Genomic DNA, 15,511 nt, shown 5'->3' with positions numbered 1-15,511 from the left:
AAATAAGCCTTACATTGTTCATAAAACTTGTATGGGACCTGTGCTAATAACTAAAAGGGCTGTCTCCGATGATCAGGTGTAAAAATGCCTAAATCAACAGTAATTTACGCAGCTTTCTCCCATCCGCGCCACCTTTCCCGGCACAGCTGCATACAAAATGCTTCTAGCTCTGATGGGCTTGTTCTTCATACGTTTTGCAGGCGTAGTGAAGACCATCACAAATATTTCAATTCATAATATAAAGATTTATTTCTTTTTTAATCGGTTTAGCTGATACAGCCAAACATCCAGCGGGGTTTCGTAAATCGCAAAACTGGCTTATACAGTAAAATCCCAATTTCTCGAGAAATAGTTAAGCAAATCCAAGGGATACGATTTTTGGTTTAAGTTATCTCGGAGTTCAAGAAATCAAAGGTTCGAGAAATTGGGATTCCTCTCTCTATAAAGTAACATATTGAACTTTGACTTCTCTCGCTTAGTTTTCCTATCTTATCATTTGATGAAATAACGGTAAAAATCAAAGGGTCATTTTCTTGGCAAAGCTGTGAACTTGCTTACTTTAGTTAGGATGAACTCTAAACATATTGATGTAAATTATGCCAAACAGCGACATTCGCGTTAGGTGATTTAAATCTAAATCTAACTTACAAAGATTCTGGAATGAGGTAAGAGCTGTAAATAACACCATTGATCAATTTTCAATTTGTATCAATCGCAGCTACAGCCATCGCTTGAAAAAACACAATAATAATCAAACACAATGGGTAACTGAACACTTTTAACAAAACGCTGGCGAGCTTCACAAGCAATGTCTCCGCCCTACAGTAAAAAGATACGTTTATAGAAAAACTCGTACCAAAATAAACATCGTAAAAAATGTAGCAAACGCTTTATGAAAATTTGTATCCAAATATCGGTACATCTGCAATAAAATCTGCTCATAAGAGGCGTACACACTACGATAATCAAAAAGTTTCAGCAGTCCAAGCGCACAGCGCAGGTAAACTAATAATTAAAACTAAATTATTTTGCTTTCGCAAAAAAAGTCTTAAACATAACAATTGCGAAAAACTATCACGTTTTTCTTTTTTATATATTATATATATATATAGCTACACTAAATAATGATTGAAGTTCCGATCATCTCCTTTTATTGTTCTTTGTAAGTTTCATAAGCGTGTTCAACAGGACCGCATTTCTTTTCTTTTCATCGTCTTTTAAAGCTAAGAGTCTCTCCTCCTCCTTTTGAAGTGAAGGAATCAATTCCGACGCCCTTCTTAAAATTGTAATCTTGGCGGCGCGTTCACTTTCTTCTAACGATGGAATGGTTTTTCGAAGACACTGAAAACGATTTCGTAGATCGTTGCGTCGCTTTCGTTCCAAATCATTGTGCGAAATGCGGCCATTTCCATCCTCGTTTTCCTGCTCTGATGATTCACTGTTGCTTTTCCTACACCGGAGTTTTTTCGGTGGTGTATTCACGGTTCTCCCTGCCGCCTCACGGGTGGTGTCTGAGTTTATACTGGTGGCCTTTTCCTCTGTTTTGTCTCCGGCGACACTCACAACATCGATTTCGTCTTCGTCTGTCAATGAAAGAAAAATTAATGAATCGTCCGACAGCTTAGAACAAATTGTTTGTTATCGTGAAATAAAACACTGACTTAAAATACACCACAATAAGGCGCTACTGTGTTTAGCAGTGACTGGTTTACATGCAGGCATACAAGACCAAAACATAAAATCAAGAATTGACGATCACACACTGATTCTTTAAGATCCCACACAGATCCCACTCTGATTCTTTGTGAAGCTTACACTTCTATTAGTTGTATTATTCCGCTGCACGATCACCTTGCATTTGAGAAACGAACACATAATTGCGGCACTCCATGTAACAGTATTAGAATTCAAAAATTTCTTTACATCCCAGTTTACACATAAAAAAGACAAAGGCATGAATTCTTTATTAACACACGGGATTAATTTGCGTAGATTTCAATAAAAGCCATATTTTAAAGCATTTAAAATCAGAATAAGCAAATAATCACTCTAAACGTATACAAATAAATGAGCTAAGGACCAACTAATTTAGGCGCTTTAAAGTTTCTCACTTGTCAAGTGTTTAAACACCAACAATAATCGACGACAAAGATGACCCCAACTACCAAAACAACATTTCAAACCAAGATTCTTGTCAAAAGCGCAGGAGGTCTAATGAAATTCTTTTTAGGCGGAGAAAAAAACAAACAACTTCCTCGTGTCCGGTGAACAATGAGAAAATATTCTTTAACGGATTAACTGACCGGTGGTGATCTTTGTGAAATCTAAAACTATTGTCTGAAGTTTTAGTACATTGTTCGATCGTTTTTTCAGTATTCTTAGTTAACAAAATTGCGAAGGATTAGTGGTTACCATGCGAAGTTTGAAAATGTAATCAGCATAAAGAAAGCAATAAATCTGCGAAAGCACGTGACAAAACACAACGACATACCAAAACAAACCAAGCAAAAAATTTCATTCACGTTAACGATTTAAAAAGCCGCTGGGTTGCACAAATTACTCACAGTTTTAAGTAAGAGATAACAAGGCGATGGATACAACACATTGGGCTAAATGAATACCTGTGTCGGATGAATGATCCTGAATTGGAATATCAAACGCAGCAACATCGTTCTCGAGTCTCTCTAACATATCGTCGGGCTGATCGTCGCAGTGACTCAACAAAGAGAATGAAAACAGTTCCTCAGGCTCCACAAACGTGTGGCTAATCGGTTGTTCGAAATGTGTCGGAGTCGAGGACAAGCTAAATCGAGCTTCGAAATCCGTCGTGGAATCTGGTCTCCTGACACGATCACCGCTCCACATTATGTCATTAAGGATGGCGGGAGATTTGGCGCGCGGCCCGCACAATTCCCGCGCAAGTTCGAACGGTACGTCATCGACCTCGAGTTCGTCGTCCGAAATTTCCCTGAGTTCTCCCCACGGACCCGAGGCAGCGTGCCAGCGCATCTCTCGCGTTACTTCTTGACAGTTGCTGCAGAATTCCACTGGAGAAGTTGGTGGAGTGGGAAACGAAAATGTTGGCCAAAAGTCTTGCGAGGCTGGAAACTCGAACTTGTCTTTGAAAGAGGCAAGTGGCGAAGAAGATGGCGAAGGGTCAAGATGGGAAGAGCGATTCATCATCTTATCACTTGGGTTAAGATGCATTCGAATCGGCTCGGCCGGTTGCACGGTGTGTTGCAAATGAATGAAGATTTAACGGACGCACGTGTATTTAAAAGACCCACAGGTAAACAATACAAATTCAAATAACCCTCCACAGGCCAGCCCACCACCACAACAAAGCCATTTAAATGAATGTCAAATGACAGCGCACGTTCCGACACAGAAGCACGAGTTTTTGTGCAGCTTCAAAAAAACTCTGCCAAATTGCAGAAATGCGAAGAACAAACAGGCCAGAAAAAGGATTGGGCTAAAAACTGGTTAAAACGGCTTGCTAAAAACTGTTAAAACCTGAAATTGGTTTTAACTGGTGGGAACGATTTACAATCAAAACACGAGGGAATGGCGAGCACATAGAAAGGCACGCTCCGATGTTGAATAATGAAGGTGGCACCAGTTTCTTTGTTAGCGTTAACGTCTCCTTTGGCCGGGGTTTAATTACAACTCTTAACATTTGACAAACGCGTGTTTATAGTTTGACCTGTCAAGTTGATTCTATTTCGCATCCAAAGTGTCACAAGGGCTTGATTCATCGTTGGCAGCTAATATCCAACAAAGACACCACTAATGAAACAGAAAAGACACACACAACTGCAAACATTTGTGTAATTCCACGAAATTAAAGACCGCGTGTTACGAAGATGAAATGAAAACAAGTCGAATTTATTTAAGTTAACTAGAAACCGTCATCAAGAAATTGTACCATTTTTTTGTTTCAAAATGAAACCATTCGTACCGCATCTGGAGTAGAGTTACATTCCTTCGCCGACTGAACGTTGTCGCAGTGTGTTTTTTTTTTATAAATTACCATAAATCGTGTTTCTTTTGTCATTTAAGAGGAAGGAGGCACAGGTGTCAAACCAGCTATGGACACATAAAAGAACAAAACATAAACAAAGAACAAAACGAATAATTTTTTACGAAAACTAAACTGATGTATGTAGTGAAAAAATTCCAGAGGCCTGAGAATTTATTTCTTATCACCAAATGGTCCAATATCGGCTTGTTGGCAAATACCCTATTGTTAACATCAACAGGTTCACTGCTACTGTAGGTTTCGGCAGCGCCTAGCAAAGCTCTAACGAAGAACCAACTATCGAAACGATCGCCTCTAAAACATTGAACCAATTAAACAGTTTATATACAAGTTTTAACTTTTTAAATATCATTTAACACTTTAATAAGTTACCAGACGTTTTTGGCGTGACTTTCTCTCGAAAATTCCAGTACATTGTCAAACGAAGGATTCATTTACGAAAATCACTTTCTAATGAAAGGATTTTTGATATTTCAGATTACAAGGCGCGCGTGGAAATTAGTCCGGAGAGCTGACGTTGTTTTTTAAACATCTACCACAAGTGTTATTTACAAGCGAGCAATTAGTAGTGGCGTGAAAAAAACGCAATCACTTCTAGACGAAATAAACTGTGTAATCCCCGCCTAGTACAAATTCTGACCGGTCAAAGCTAGTAAATAAACACACAATGTCCTGGTATCACGATACAGAGTAGAAAGTTGGACATATCTAACACAAAAACAAACTGATTTGTATACAGACCGAAAACTTGTGATAAAAAAAATAATAAAATAATTTTTTTTTTAACTGTAAGCTTTAAAACTAACTATGAAATAATTTAGAGATACCACCATTAATAAAAGGAGATCCCTTTGTTTTTCCCGGCTCGTGTGCCCATATACAATTCTATATGAAATACCAAATTTATCACACAGCTTGCTACGTTTTTGTTTTGTTCATTTACTTATTTAAATCATCGCTTAAAACTAATTAACAAAAGGACGATAGAGCGTTATTAAATTTTGACGCGTTTAACTCTTTTCAGTTTTTTATATATTTACTTAACATTTCTGAGATGATGTGGCCGGCACTTAGCACGTTTTTTTTTCTTCTTGTTTCACATTATTCGCAAACCAGTCATTCTACGGCCGCGACGAAAATAAAGCTAATGGAATCGTAATTTTAAACAATGACTTGAAAAGCAATGTACAAAAAATACACACAAGCACCCGCATTTATTTACATAATTCCACCTGAAAGCGTTAATACCTCAGGTTATCCTGCTTAATTCCGACCGCATGGAATATGAGAAGGGCGAGCAGAAAATACACCCACGACAAAGAGTGAAGCGTGCCACTGGGAAAAGAAATAAGCTCATTAACATAGTGTCCTCTAGGGTTTGTTTTTACAGGTACCACGTCTCTCACACTTCTGCTCAAAGCCAGCAAAGTCTTAGTAACTAGCTGGACTTTGATTACCCTCCGAAAAGCGAATATTATAAGAAACATTTTACTTAGTTTTTCCAGTGTCTTCTTTTCGCGATTCTTTAGTTTCATCCATCACACTTAATTATTTACAGGAATTAAAACTGAAAACCATCGGAGTAAAGTTTGTGCCGTTTTAACACACAGCAAACACTAGAAGCAAACTTTGATAAACTGACAGTAGCTGAATTTTACTCTGTTCTAACGAACCTTCCCGAAAGAGATCAAAACTTAATCGATGTTGTTCATTATATGAGACAGTATATTAACTAATTTGTTACGATGTACAAAATTATATTTAAACCAAACGAGACATCGAAAAAAAAAGTTTACTAAAGAAAACACATCCAACTTATTACGAGGTTAAAATAAACTAAAAAGGATGATACTGAAACATTAAGGATTATGAATAACGAACGGGAAAAACAACTTTAAGATGGGCCAACCAACTGTGTAGCTCATTCGTTACTGACCGTGTCAGAATGAACTTTTCGTATTTAAAAAAAAGCAAAACCCTTTTGTTATTCGTTCGTTAAATCGAGAATTTTCCTTTTGCAAATTATTTAATGATCTTTAAGCAAAGTGGTAATCTAAAACTCGTTTTTGTCCCAGATGACTCAGAGCAAAGTGCTTGATGTCTGAAGAAGAAATACACTATCTTGAAACAGAAATTCAATTCTTGTTTTAACCGGCAGAAATTACAGTAAATTACTGAGTGAAAAACCGCAATAAATCAGTTTCCATGAGATTATTTAAATCATAACCTCGCAAAATTTAAAACAAAGCCTAAGTCAAATTGTCGGCTTGGATTTTATTCTGCTTTGTATCTAAGTACAAAAGATGTCTTCTTCAGGTGTTACTGTGTCTTTTTAGACATTTCTAATCCTTTTCACAAAACTAGAGGTATTTCATTGCCCACTGGCACGAGGGTAGCGTGCGCCTGGCAACCGATTAAAGGTATTAATGGTACTGGTATGAAATAATGGCGCAAAACAGCGTGTTTGCTGGTGGCATCAATTAACTGACTGCGTGGGAATCAATTATCAGCTCAGGATAACTAATTAGTTTCCTTAACTAATGTGATATTAATCTTAATATCATAAAGGTTAAGTCTTCACAGGCAACTCGCTAATAGCAGGGACCTTCAGATCGGGGTACGATTGAGTGGGAATACGACTTTTCAAACATAGTGCTTATGCTATCGATTATCACATTTCGTCCAATTTCGTTCCGATACTCTCTTCTACAACTGGTCAGCAACAGGGAAGAGCGAGAGTTCCGGGAACGTAGCTGGATTAAAATTCGAAGGTCGTACTCGTACGAGATCTTGTACTCGTACTTCGATCCAAAGGTCCCTACCATTGTAGCTTATTCCGGTTTACGTAGCATTAAGCGACCAGGAGTATTTCTTCACCTCTGGATGGGCAGGTTACCCCCCATCATTTCTTTAATTTTTCCCTAAGAGATTGCCGGCACCCGTTCATACGGACTGCGGCCTGCGGGCAGCCGTCTCCTATTTTCTTACGCGGAACAAAGGTAGTAGGAGACGTATGCGCGCGCTGGCTGCCATTCGTACTACTGGCTGGAGAGAGGCAATGTGAAAATAAAGTGTCCTCCCTGGTATGTTTAAGGGTATCGGCAAAGTAGTTAACGAAATTTTAGGGTTGTTGGGAGGGTGGAGGAGCGAGGGAGGGGGGGGGGGGAGGAAGGGAGGGAGGAAGAGACTAGCATCCCAAGATTCGCTTTATTTTATGCAAACCGACTGATTGAAGAATTTACTCAGTTGCACTCTAGAATGGATGACTTCATAAAACGTGTATTCAACGGCATAATAGACGGTGCGGACAGTAAAATCGCAGCTTTTCTAGGTTGTTCCACAAGGTTCGTATTTCATAGCTTTAAACTAACAATTTTCCAGCTGGGGGGGGGGGGGGGGGGCTTTCCCACTGAGCCGGTAAGCACTAGATGTTTCGGAGCCCAGTAAGGAATTTTCACATCTCACAATAAAAGGTTGTCAACAAACGAAAAGACTGGAATGTTAAAATAAAATACGATGTGAAAAACATTTATAACATAAGAAACAAATAAATAATAAAGTAAAAAACAAATATGTGAAACTCATCAGGGAATAGTATGACAGGTGAAAATTATGAGATGTTTTGGTCAAGCAAATTTTAAGATTCTTTTTTATTTATTTATTTAGTTTTTTTTTTTTTACTTGTTTTCTGCTTGAGAGTCTACGATGTGATAGGCCTTGGCAACATTACATTGCTTGCTTTATTGGTAGTAAGGTGGGCAAAAATACCTTGACGAAACAACTTCAAGATTGTACAAATAACACATGCGGGGCGCTAAACAACATTTGACTTTGCTTGCTAATTACTTCACATTTCTAAGATTTGGTGTAGTTTTGGTGGCACATCAAAGCAATAATATGCCTAAGTTGAGCATGATAAGTTTCATTAATCTATTTGCCCGGTTGACAAAATAATTGTATAGAAATTATTCATTATCCGATGAGGACGAAGGTAGTGCATCGACAACTGAATAACGAAAACACCTCCGATATTCAAGATTGTACAAATAACGCATGCCAGGTATTGCAGCTTCCCGACGACTGATTATCATAAAAGAAAATATAACTTATCACTTGAAAAAAATATGTATATATTAGATCAAATCTTTAACATTCTGACATGAAAACTGCCACAATAATCAGCCAAAAAACATGCTTCTGTAGAAAATAATACTTTCCACAATTAGGCTCGATTTGACTTTTGTGATCACAATAACAAAACAAGAAAGAAGATTACAAGTAGTAATTTGATATAATTGTAAACGACGATTATGAGTAAACGATCTTAGTACCTGACAAATTAACAACGGCCACAGAAACGTCAGAAGCACTGTAATTTTATATTTTTTTTATGGAAATTTCCTTCATTTATCCTAAGTAATTATTCTGAACTGACGTCTTCTAGCCGAGAATGTCGACATAAAATCGCAGTTGAGCATTCTTGGACTTCTAGATAAAAAGGGACGAAGAAAATATCTAAGAACGTCTTTGAAATTTGGAAAATTATCGCATAGTCGGTCAATAAACTAACATTTTCCTGAAGTTACCGTCTGCAGTTTTTCCAGCAGCTCGATATTTCTGAGCCTCTCTGCTCGTTTTCTATTCTCCAGTTCAATCGACTCTTTCTCTAGCACACCGATATACTGAAATGCTTGCTGCAGAATGACAATTTTCGAAGCTTTCTCGTTGTCCAACAGCTCAGGCACGGTCAGTCGAAGATTCTGAAAGCGTGTTTTCATGTTAGTTCTTCTCTGTTTTTCCATATCGTTGTGAAAGTCACGCGTATCGCCATACTTATGCGCTCTTTCAGTCTTGATTGTTTTTGTCTTGCGACTGTTCTTGACTTTACCACTTGTTCTTGTCATGCACAGTGAATTCTCCTCATCGATGGTCGCCGTTGCCTCGGATTTAATCTTGTCAATATTTGAGTAACGTGACAATTCTCTCGTTTGTCGGGAATTCCTTTTGCAAAAATTATCTGGCGCGTTATAAAGACTCGAATTTAATTCTGGAGATGATCCCTCGTTACAGTTAAAAAACTCTGGACGACTTTGTTCAAAAGGCGTTTCTCCGCCGTTCAACTCATGATTTCCCACGACAAGCTCGCTAGCACGATTCTGAAAAAAGAAGCTGTTTGTTAAATTTTCTTCCAGCGACACGGGATTTACCGACAGATTGGTCTGCACCGTCAAATTTGGCGGGAAATTGACATGGTGTTCTGGATTTTGGGCAGTGTTTAACTGAAATGGTAAACCGAAAATAGTTTGAGAAGTTGGTTGCTGTATGGAACCTTTTCCATCGTAGGTGTCGTCAGCCATATTAACCGCCTCGGGGCGACAACTGTTTGTTAAAGACTCTTGAAAATTAAAGTTATTTTGTACCGCCGTTACGGGTAGAGGTAAAGTCCGCTTCTTACTTATTTCCGGTGGATCACTTTCCTCGTAGAAATACCCTTCTTCACTCGTGTTGTAAAATTTTCCTTGTGTTGAAACACATGAATCAGATAGTTCCTGTTTCTTACATGTCTCAGACGGCAATTCCAACATGTTACCAGAAACTTCAAACTGGACTTGACTTCCGTAAGGAAAGGAGAACGCGGTTAAATTGCCAAATGACTCTAAACTGTGCCGCCGACCCTCCGCGGTCGAGATGGAATTATAAGAACCGTCTAACTGATTTAACGGGTCATGTCCCGCTTTGTCATCTGGCAAGAATTCGCCCGAACTTGCTGGGAATTTGAAGACTGTCGAGTCATCACATAGCGTACTGTACAGGCGTTCCACGGGAATTGGAGTTATAACACAAGGAAAATAAATCTCTAATTCGTCCCGCTCCGAGTGCCGTCTTTTTGAAGAAGAATTGCCACAGTTTTCATCCTGGCGAGTGCGAGTGGAAGCTTCGGGCTCAGCGAGCAACGAGGCGGATGGAATGCTGTTTTTATCAATGTCAACATGAATTGTTTCCAAAATGTCATTGAAATCAGGAACAACTTGAGCATCGTCCGCCACGGCAGAACCAAAATTCCCGCCAAAAACAATACCATCCGTTTCATCATGACCAAAGCTCCCGCCAAAACTGCTCTCGCCGATCGACTCTTCGTAAACACTTCCGTTCGACTCGAGCGAAGTACGACTTTGCGAAAGACACGATGTACGGCCTTGAAAAGTTTTGACGGAAAAACTTTGCTTTAAAATACTGTCGCCATAGAGGTTGCAGTAACGGCGATTGTCTTGTTTTTGAAAATCGAAAGTTCCTTCTGAAATCGGTTTTGAAGAATCCATTTTGGTGAAAATGCTGATCTGTGCGTCTGATCGAATGTAGCTAGGAAATGAAACACACCTCGCTGGAATGATGTTATTATGATGACACCAGTTTTGGGACAAATAAATAAAGGCAAATTTGCATTGGCGAAAATGATTTGAACTGTCAAATTAAAATGAAAACACTGGCATCAACGCCCACGCTCTCATATAAGCAAAATGGCTCCCAGCGTAGAAACAACACAAGTTCTAATTAGTAAATGTTAAACACTTGAAAGACAACATAAAACTTTCCGCGCTCTTACATTTAGCTGGGCCAACACTGGTACGAATTAGCCACCAAATCAACTCCAATATTTATTTTAAATATACACGTATTGCGCCAAAGAAATAACACGAAAACAAAGCGAAGTAAACATTGCCTCCTCCACCTGCGAATCATGTGATTCGAGCAGCTGTCAAAGTCACGTGATATTTTTGAACAAGTATTTTCTACCGAATACATCTCGCTTAAATTAAATTGGAATATTACGATTTACACAACCGCAGAGAAAAGTAGCAAACGCTATTTTGTCAAGCTGATTAATCTGTTAATTTGGAACTCCGCTTGTTAAGCAAATACGTAAAATAGAAAATTGACTCTTAAAACCACAGGCCTTTTTAACGGTCGAATTTGTTTCAAAAGAAGATACACGGTGTACTTTCACCCTCTGTACCAAACAACAGGGATTCCTAAAGACGGTTATTTTATTTTCTGTTCAAAATCAAACTATGCAACCGCTATTCGATGCCGTTGTTTCGAAAGTGGTTGCTTTATTTACAATTTTAAAGACCTTTCGACTGATCATTACCGCTTCAAATCACTGATTATTATGAGAATATTTTTCATTTTGTTGTTCCTGAATTCCATTCCATCAGACTACACTCTATAGACCACTGTGAAAGTTTTTTAATTTTTGATGTTTGGCCTGGTGGGGAGACTCACTGACAAGATGCTGAGAATAACACCTCTAAAAACACCTCTCAGAGAGGTACATTGTATAAAGTCGAAGAATGATTTAGTATCAATCTGGAAGTTTCGCAATTATTACAGACTCGACAAATGTCTTCCGCCATTCAAACTTCTGCCAGAGGCTTCATCTTCAAACTAAATACGATAGAACTCGAGAATTCTGGAAACCGTTTAATTTCAAAGTTTTCTTCTCCGACTGTGCGGATGATTTTTCTGGTCTTTCAGCCACACTTAACAACAGAATCAAGAGTTAAGGAAACACTCAAGTCCGTTCTGACTAAAACGTAAAAGGGAAAATACACTTCTCACCCGACATTGTATTTCATTTTAAATTCACTAAGCGTTAGACAAAATTCACCACAACTGAAATCGTGCAAAATGTTATCAAATCATGCAACGCTTTCAACTTAAAGTGTTTTTAAAATGTTTATTTTCACAAGTACAGCTACTCCTACGCACGGTATGGCCCGTCTCGCATAAGTGGCGTGCCTAACAGCGTTTACTACACCCGCAAGTCACCCGCAAGTCGACCAAGCATGACTCAACCAAGTGTTTAACTTTCAAGCACATCTCAAGGCGCGTGCTCGTGATTAAAACGATCCTCCATACCATCTAGAGGGCGGTGGTAAATGGGGATCTAGATCACGTTTCACACAAAAAATATCGCCGTTTCACGTTTTACGCAAAATAAAATAGCCATTTCACGAAACCAAGATAAAATTTGTTAAATTTAATTATCGTAATAGAGTGACATGGGCGCCACAATGACGATCAGTCACTGTCATGCACTGGTCACGCAATTTACCACACATAGTCTTGTTTTTAAATGCTTACTGCATTATTTTTTGGAAGGAAGAATCACGATTTAAGGTCACATTTCAGTCATTTTGCAATTCTCATAAAAAAAAAATCGATTCACGGTTCACGGCTATATAACCAAATCATGTTTCACGAGAAAAAAATAGCGCATTCAGGCAGGGCCCCTTTTGATACCAGCCAAGTGCTGATTGGGCCACCCTGCCTAAATAAAGTTGACCTCTATTCACGCATTCACGGGAAAAAAGGAAGGCCTTTCACGGATCAGGAAATTCCTTCACCACCCTCCTTTAACACACTAACGTCACAACTAAAGCAACAAACCACCAGGTCACCTTTATATTTATGTCGGAGTTAAGATTTAAGAGAAAAATCATATTTGACAAGAACGTGAATGAACCATCAAAATTTTAACAGCCAACGGAAAGAACTTTCAAAGTAAACACAAATGTTACATACAACTGGCCCCGGTTTTTCAAAGGTGAGATAGCGCTATCCGACAGTTAGTTAAATTACATTTCAGTGAATAAGTGTTAACAGAACTAACTGTGATATGCACTGGATAGTGCGTTAACCAGTGGACAGCGTTATATTCGTTATCTTTCCTTTAATCTTCTATTAGCAACACCTTCAAAAACTCAAACCAAGAAGTCTAGGGGTTAAATGTTAAAAACGCAAAACGAAGAAAATATTCTTAAAGTGTTCCAATTAAGGTTATTAGTCATAACATTAACATAACCACGCAACACCTTTGATACATAAGGGCAATTATCATAAATTATTACTTTTAGCGTTTCCTAGAGAGAACACGATTACTTTGGTATTTGCCCACGAATGATCAAGTTCGTGCAATACGACAACTTTTTTCCTTCGAGTTTAAAAAGTAGTTTTAAAAAAACTGAAAGCTACGGAGAGGCGTTTACTTACTTAGCCTACATCACAGAATGGACGAAATAATGGAAAAGGGGAAAATGTTCTTTCTCTGCTTTTTTTCCTTTAGTGACTTAACGCTATCTAAGCTTAAATACAGATTGATTAACAACCAAACTGATTTTTTGAGCATACATGCGATCGTACGATTTTGTAATGACTCGCACAAATCCATTTATAAGCTAACAGAGGCAAGTTAAACATTCGAATAAGGAGCTTATTCCTCATGTGTGCTAACTGTTGGACAGCAGCCATTTCCGCTACATGAATACAAATTTTGATACATTTGCACAATGTAAGTCACAGAAATGCGTAGCTTGTAAACTCAAACGGATCGAATTCCGTGTGCATTACGCCACAGGCTAAGGAATGCGTGGCAGAACGCAATAAGAACACGTGTGCTGTTGTTAGCTCGAATATGAACCTACTTGCTATGATACCAATGAACACTGTACAATGAGCTGTACCTCCAAATTCAAGGATACAAAACAGGTTTAGAGATATCTCAATATACACCGGAAGCTATCAGAACACTCCCAAGCATCTTTGAGCACGATTGATCCAACTCAATCTTACGAAATTCATTCACAAACACAAACTGCATGCAACGTAGGGGCCACCAATTAGATTTTTCTTCACTGAAGAATATGGTTCTTTGAGTCTCACCATTTGGCAAATAGGTAAAGACTTAGGTCACCTGTGCCCCACGCCTGGATCTGTCACTTGTTTGTATTCAATTCTCTTAGATGCTATGAAGAGGACAGGTCCTTAGAGGAACTACATGTACAAATTACCTTTTGATAGTTCAAATTATACTAGGAATAGTTGATACTACAGTTGCCCCTGCTGTTAATGTACTTTTGTTTGCATCTGAACGTGTTATTAAAATACTTCCTGTCGTTATTTTTTTAGAGGGGTCTAAGGGTTCTAGAATTGCACAACGAAAAACTAAGAAAATATTTTCCAGTGTTCCAACTTAAGCTGTTGGACATAGCATTAAAATAACCACGTATAACCTTTGATACATAAGGGAAATTATCATAAATTATTACTTTTCACGTTTCCTAGAGAGAAAACGATTAGTTTGGTATTTGCCCACGAATGATCAAGCACGTGCGATACAGCGCTAGTTGTAATTATTATTGAATGTACTCACTATTGAATTCATCTATGTATATATATATTTTTTTGTGTGTGTAAATTTTTTTATTGTAAGTAGCGTATCGTTTATGTACTGTATGTTTTTTTGTGTAAATGCATTAATAAAAAAATAAAAATAAAAAAGTACGTGCGATACGACAATTTACCTTTGAGTTTAAAAATTGCGCGAACTTGATACGATATTTCCTATCCGTCGAGTTCAAAGCGTTTAAACATAACCAAACAAAAACAACAGTTTAATACCCGCACGTACGTGACAATTTTTAAGGAGTGTTTTTTGCGCAAAAAAAAGCTTTAAAGCAAAAAAACTGAACGCTACAGAGAGGCGTTTACTTACTTGGCCGACGTCACAGAATCTTACCCAGGTTGATGTTTAACTTTAATTTACCAACACAAAGCGGTGGATTTATAATGCATGCAACGTTAGGGACACGAAAATTTACGAGGAATAGTTGACACTACAGCTGCCCCTTCTGTTGATGTGATTTTGTTTGCATCTAAACGTGTTAAATACAGTACTTCCTGTGACTAATTTTGTGTTTCTTTGGGCTTTGTTTTTGCTTAATTTATTTTTAATACTTCCTCAAGATAAAATTACACTACATCTGTACCTACCTTCCATTTCCCAAACTGAACTGAAGACAACTTAACGCGGTTAAGAAATTAAGCCAAGATCTTAAACAGCCCCCAAAGGAGCACTAATCTAACCATTTACCATGATTAAAACGTGAATTCTCCCAACTGTTTGCCATCCACTATCTTAAATGTTAGTTCTAAGAATTTGGTGGTACTGAAAACACAATAATAATAATTCCCTTAATGAAGTGGTCAATTTGCTTTCTCAACTTTGAGGTAATTGGGCCATATTCATGTAGCAGTCTAAAGAACAGTCACAAAAAATATGAGACCATAAATTAGTACACTATATTATGCATCCCGTGTTTAATAATTCCCATATTTGATGGTTTTCAAATGAGATTATTCACCTGGCCCAGTTGCCGCTTCAAAGGATGGATAGCACTATCTACCAAGTCCCAGTTAGTGAAAGGGTGAATAATGCTACCCACTGGATAAATCACTATCCGGTGGATAGCAAAGAAAGCTTTGTATAACAGTTATCCAGCGGATAACATTATCCACCCTTTGACCTTTGAACAACTGGCCCCAGTTGTTGCCTTTGAACATATAAATCACTATCCAGTGGATAAGTGTTAGCAAAATCAGGTGGTTAGTGTTATATGCCCTTTGAGCTGA

General features: G+C 38.1%; 1 protein-coding gene across 1 annotated transcript; it reads right to left on the bottom strand.

Moving 5' to 3' along the window:
- Window positions 1-224: 224 nt before the first annotated feature.
- LOC144632243 (uncharacterized) lies at window positions 225-12,130 on the bottom strand. The gene is made up of 4 exons (XM_078490837.1): window positions 8,606-12,130; window positions 4,031-4,086; window positions 2,622-3,245; window positions 225-1,583 (listed from the first exon to the last, which is right to left on the bottom strand). The coding sequence occupies exons 1-4, from the start codon at window positions 10,357-10,359 to the stop codon at window positions 1,141-1,143; spliced, it is 2,877 nt and encodes a 958-aa protein (XP_078346963.1). The 5' UTR covers window positions 10,360-12,130; the 3' UTR covers window positions 225-1,140.
- Between the last annotated feature and the right edge of the window lie 3,381 nt (window positions 12,131-15,511).

This window comes from Oculina patagonica, chromosome 12 (assembly GCF_052425735.1).
Source record: "Oculina patagonica isolate OP01 chromosome 12, crgOcupat, whole genome shotgun sequence".
Lineage (NCBI taxonomy): Eukaryota > Metazoa > Cnidaria > Anthozoa > Scleractinia > Oculinidae > Oculina > Oculina patagonica.
Note: the sequence above shows the minus strand (reverse complement) of the source record. Positions and strands in the feature narration are given on the sequence as shown.

Excerpts from the sequence above, each read along its gene's own strand:
- LOC144632243 (XM_078490837.1), bottom strand. The coding sequence starts at position 10,359 with ATGGATTCTTCAAAACCGATTTCAGAAGGAACTTTCGATTTTCAAAAA. Across the intron at positions 3,246-4,030 it reads CAAAAGAAACACGATTTATG|ATTTGCAACACACCGTGCAA; the intron begins GTAATTTATAAA and ends AAATCTTCATTC. Across the intron at positions 1,584-2,621 it reads GGATCATTCATCCGACACAG|ACGAAGACGAAATCGATGTT; the intron begins GTATTCATTTAG and ends TTTCATTGACAG.